The 3,236-nt window shown below is 39.7% G+C and overlaps 1 protein-coding gene across 5 annotated transcripts in view; it reads left to right on the forward strand.

The window, feature by feature from the left end:
• LOC116022805 (protein MOS2-like) overlaps positions 1 to 3,236 on the forward strand; it is a 29,094-nt gene that overhangs the window by 24,120 nt on the left and 1,738 nt on the right. Inside the window, exons 1-3 of one of the 5 annotated variants that reach the window (XR_004099290.1) lie at positions 8 to 144; positions 451 to 498; positions 880 to 2,892. Coding sequence is in view for 1 of the 5 variants with exons in the window: in XM_031263686.1 (XP_031119546.1) it covers positions 1,386 to 2,834 (1,449 nt within the window). In the remaining 4 variants the exon portion in view is untranslated. Of the gene's footprint in view, positions 1 to 7; positions 145 to 450; positions 499 to 879; positions 3,114 to 3,236 lie in introns of those variants that run through there. The other 4 variants (XR_004099289.1, XR_004099288.1, XR_004099287.1 and 1 more) reach the window with 4 other exon arrangements.

Raw genomic sequence — 3,236 nt, forward strand, 5'->3', positions numbered from 1 at the left:
ACACAGGGCCATCACTTGCTCTTTCTTTCTCTATATATGTGGAATAGCAGCTGCTCTTCCTGCTTTTTACTATGCAGAGCTTGCATGTCATTGTCCATCTGCTGGGTGTGCATATCATTTCTCATTTGTCTGCATAGGAGAAGGGTAAATAGGAATTTCTTCAATGTACTTGCCCTGTGTCTCTTTCTAAACTCTATGCTTATTATGAATCTTAAATCTTATATTTTGTTCATTACTCATTATTTGTACCTATAATCTCTACATTTCACACTACCACATACTTCTGCTTATTTGAAATCTCTACATTTCACACTACCACATACTTCTGCTTATTTGAATGCATTAAAGATGTAGAAAACAACACAAAAGTATAGAAAAGAGAAAGTTACCTCAATGTGTGTGATCTGGCAATATATTTTTCCCAAGGACTAACATTTGAGACATTTGTAGGCTTTCAAACTGGGGAGGAAGAAGACAGACACAGAGAAAGTGTGTTAGGTACGTATGACATTCTATCCTTAAAGGCCATGGATATACCTTTGCTTTGCTTCAAATGAACAGAACCTGAGATTAAGAATCAACAGATATTTGTTTTTATTTAAAAAATTAGTAGCCCTATTAGTGTATACCTTCTCATCTCCAAGTAAATAGTAGCCCTATTAGAAAGAAACAAAATACCATCATCATGAAATACCAAAACAGACACAAACAAATATATAGATACCAAAGCTCACTGCATAAATATTTAAAAATAGAGAAAGTGCACAACAAAATGTTTACAACTAATTGAATTCTTCTAGAGATAGAGCTTTAAAATGATTTAAAAAAAAAAGGAAATAATGATGTATCACCTCTTTACTTGATCTTTCCCTCCTGCAGTTGTGCTTCAATTGAAATGTTGGTTTTCATCCACCATTTACAGATTGCTTCCTCTCCAGCAATAGCTGCTTCCTCTCCGGCAAAGCATCTGGAATCACTGTTGCCCTTCGATCACACATCATTTCATCATTCTCCTCCACAGCTGTGAAGACTTATTTATAGTGTCCTAGGTCTTGAAGATGGCAACAGTCATCCTCAATTTAAATTCATTATGCATTTCTCCATGTATTTAATATCTTTTCTGATGTGTAAGTACCTTTCGGATTCCAAGACATTTATATCTTAAATATGTTAAATGAATTCGAATTCCCCAAGAAATGCCCAAAACTACTTCGTTTTCCATGGGCGGGAAAATGAAATTTTTTTATTTATCAGAAAGTTGTTGCTTTTATATATATATATAGACTCCTTATGTAATAAAAGAACAGAAGAAGAGGAAGAAGAAGAGGAAGAAGAAGAAAGGTCTCCCTGAGCTCGCCGGTCCGACGTCTCTGTAATCGTCGACGATGAAGCTCTCATTTTCCCTCGCCTCAAAGCCCTCTTCAAACCTAAAGAAGCCATCTCAGACCTTCGCCGGCAATGACCCGAAAGCATCGGCGTCCGCCGCCAAAGAGTATGTGACCGAGTTTGATGCTTCTAAAGCTCCGGCAGCAGCCGACTCTGTCGCCAATTATATAATCCCTCCGAAGGCCAACGAATGGGAGCCTCGCAAACGGATGAAGAATATCGACCTCCCTCCAATCCGGTCGTCCGACGATCAGCCGCTGCAATTCGAGGTCGACACCGGCTCGTCTGTGGAGCCGTCGTCCGATTCCGTGTCCTACGGTCTGAATATCCGCCAGTCTGCCGACGATCCGAACACCGATAAGTCAGAAAACCCTAACCCTAGCCCTAATGTTGATCCCATGTTGCATAGGCTGAAAGAGGATCTGATGAGACTGCCGGATGATAACGGTATGGATGAGTTTACTGATATGCCCGTGGAGGGCTTTGGAGCTGCTCTGCTCAAGGGTTATGGTTGGAGTGAAGGCAGAGGCATAGGCCGCAATGCAAAAGAGGATGTGAAAGTGAGAGAGTATAAAAGATGGTCTGCGAAGGAAGGGATTGGATTTACTGCTGAATTGCCAAACGATACTAAAGTGCATAAGGTTGATGGTGGAGAAAAGAGAGATAAGAAAATGAATGTCAATGGAAAGGAGGAAAGAGGGGAAAAGGAAGGGAAAGGATTGTTTGTGGGCAAGAACATAAGGATAGTTGGAGGTAGGGAAATTGGAATGAAAGGAAAGGTTGTGGAGGTGAAGAGCGGTGGGAATATGGTTATTAGGCTTTCTAGTGATGACAGGGAAGTAATTGTCCAATCATCTGATGTTGCAGAGTTGGGTTCTGTAGAAGAGGAGAAGTGTATGAGGAAGTTGAAGGAGTTGAAGATTAAAGACAGCAATAAAGATTCATCTAGTGTTAGACATCGTAGAGAAAGTAGAGATGAAGTAACGAGGGATAGGGAAATTAGGGAGGAAAGATCAAAGGACAGGAGAAAGGACAACAAGCGTAGTAGAGATGAGTCAAATGCCAAGGGAGTTGAACAAATTTCTTGGCTAACTAGTCATATAAGAGTTAGGGTTATAAGTAAGGCGTTGAAAGGAGGAAAATTATATTTGAAGAAAGGAGAAGTGGTGGATGTGGTAGGGCCATCAACTTGTGATATATCAATGGATGAGAGCCGGGAGTTGATTCAAGGTGTGAATCAGAATCAGCTTGAGACGGCACTCCCAAGGCGCGGTGGTCCTGTACTTGTTTTGTGTGGTAGGCATAAGGGCGTGTATGGAAACCTTGTAGAGAGGGATACAGAGAAGGAAACTGGTGTTGTGCGACATGGTGATACACACGAGTTACTCAATGTGAGACTTGAGCAAATTGCAGAATATACAGGAGATCCTAGTTACATCGGCTATTGAAGAATCCATTCAATTGTTGTTTGGCATTGACTGGTTGGGGATGCCACTGAAATTGAAGGTATCTTTGAGTTTTGTGCTTGCTTCATTGACCTGTCATAGCTTTCAAAGTTTGAAATTATATTATTTTTATATTGTATTGCTGTTATATAGCTAGTTGAAGTTTTATGGATCCTTCCTTGTCTCGTTTATGTTGTGATTATAATATGTTGTTTGCACCATGTTTCATGAGAAAATACAAATTTCAGTGGATGTTGAATTATGAAGTTCTTATGTTTCCAAGTTGTAGATCCCACCATGGATCTCTTTTACTATACTGATAAGTATTTCATATTAGGAGGATTTTAAAGGCATGATCATTACCAATAAGATTGAGCATATGCATAAAACCAAAAAAAAAAAAAA

The sequence above is a fragment of the Ipomoea triloba genome, chromosome 6 (genome assembly GCF_003576645.1).
Source record: "Ipomoea triloba cultivar NCNSP0323 chromosome 6, ASM357664v1".
NCBI lineage: Eukaryota > Viridiplantae > Streptophyta > Magnoliopsida > Solanales > Convolvulaceae > Ipomoea > Ipomoea triloba.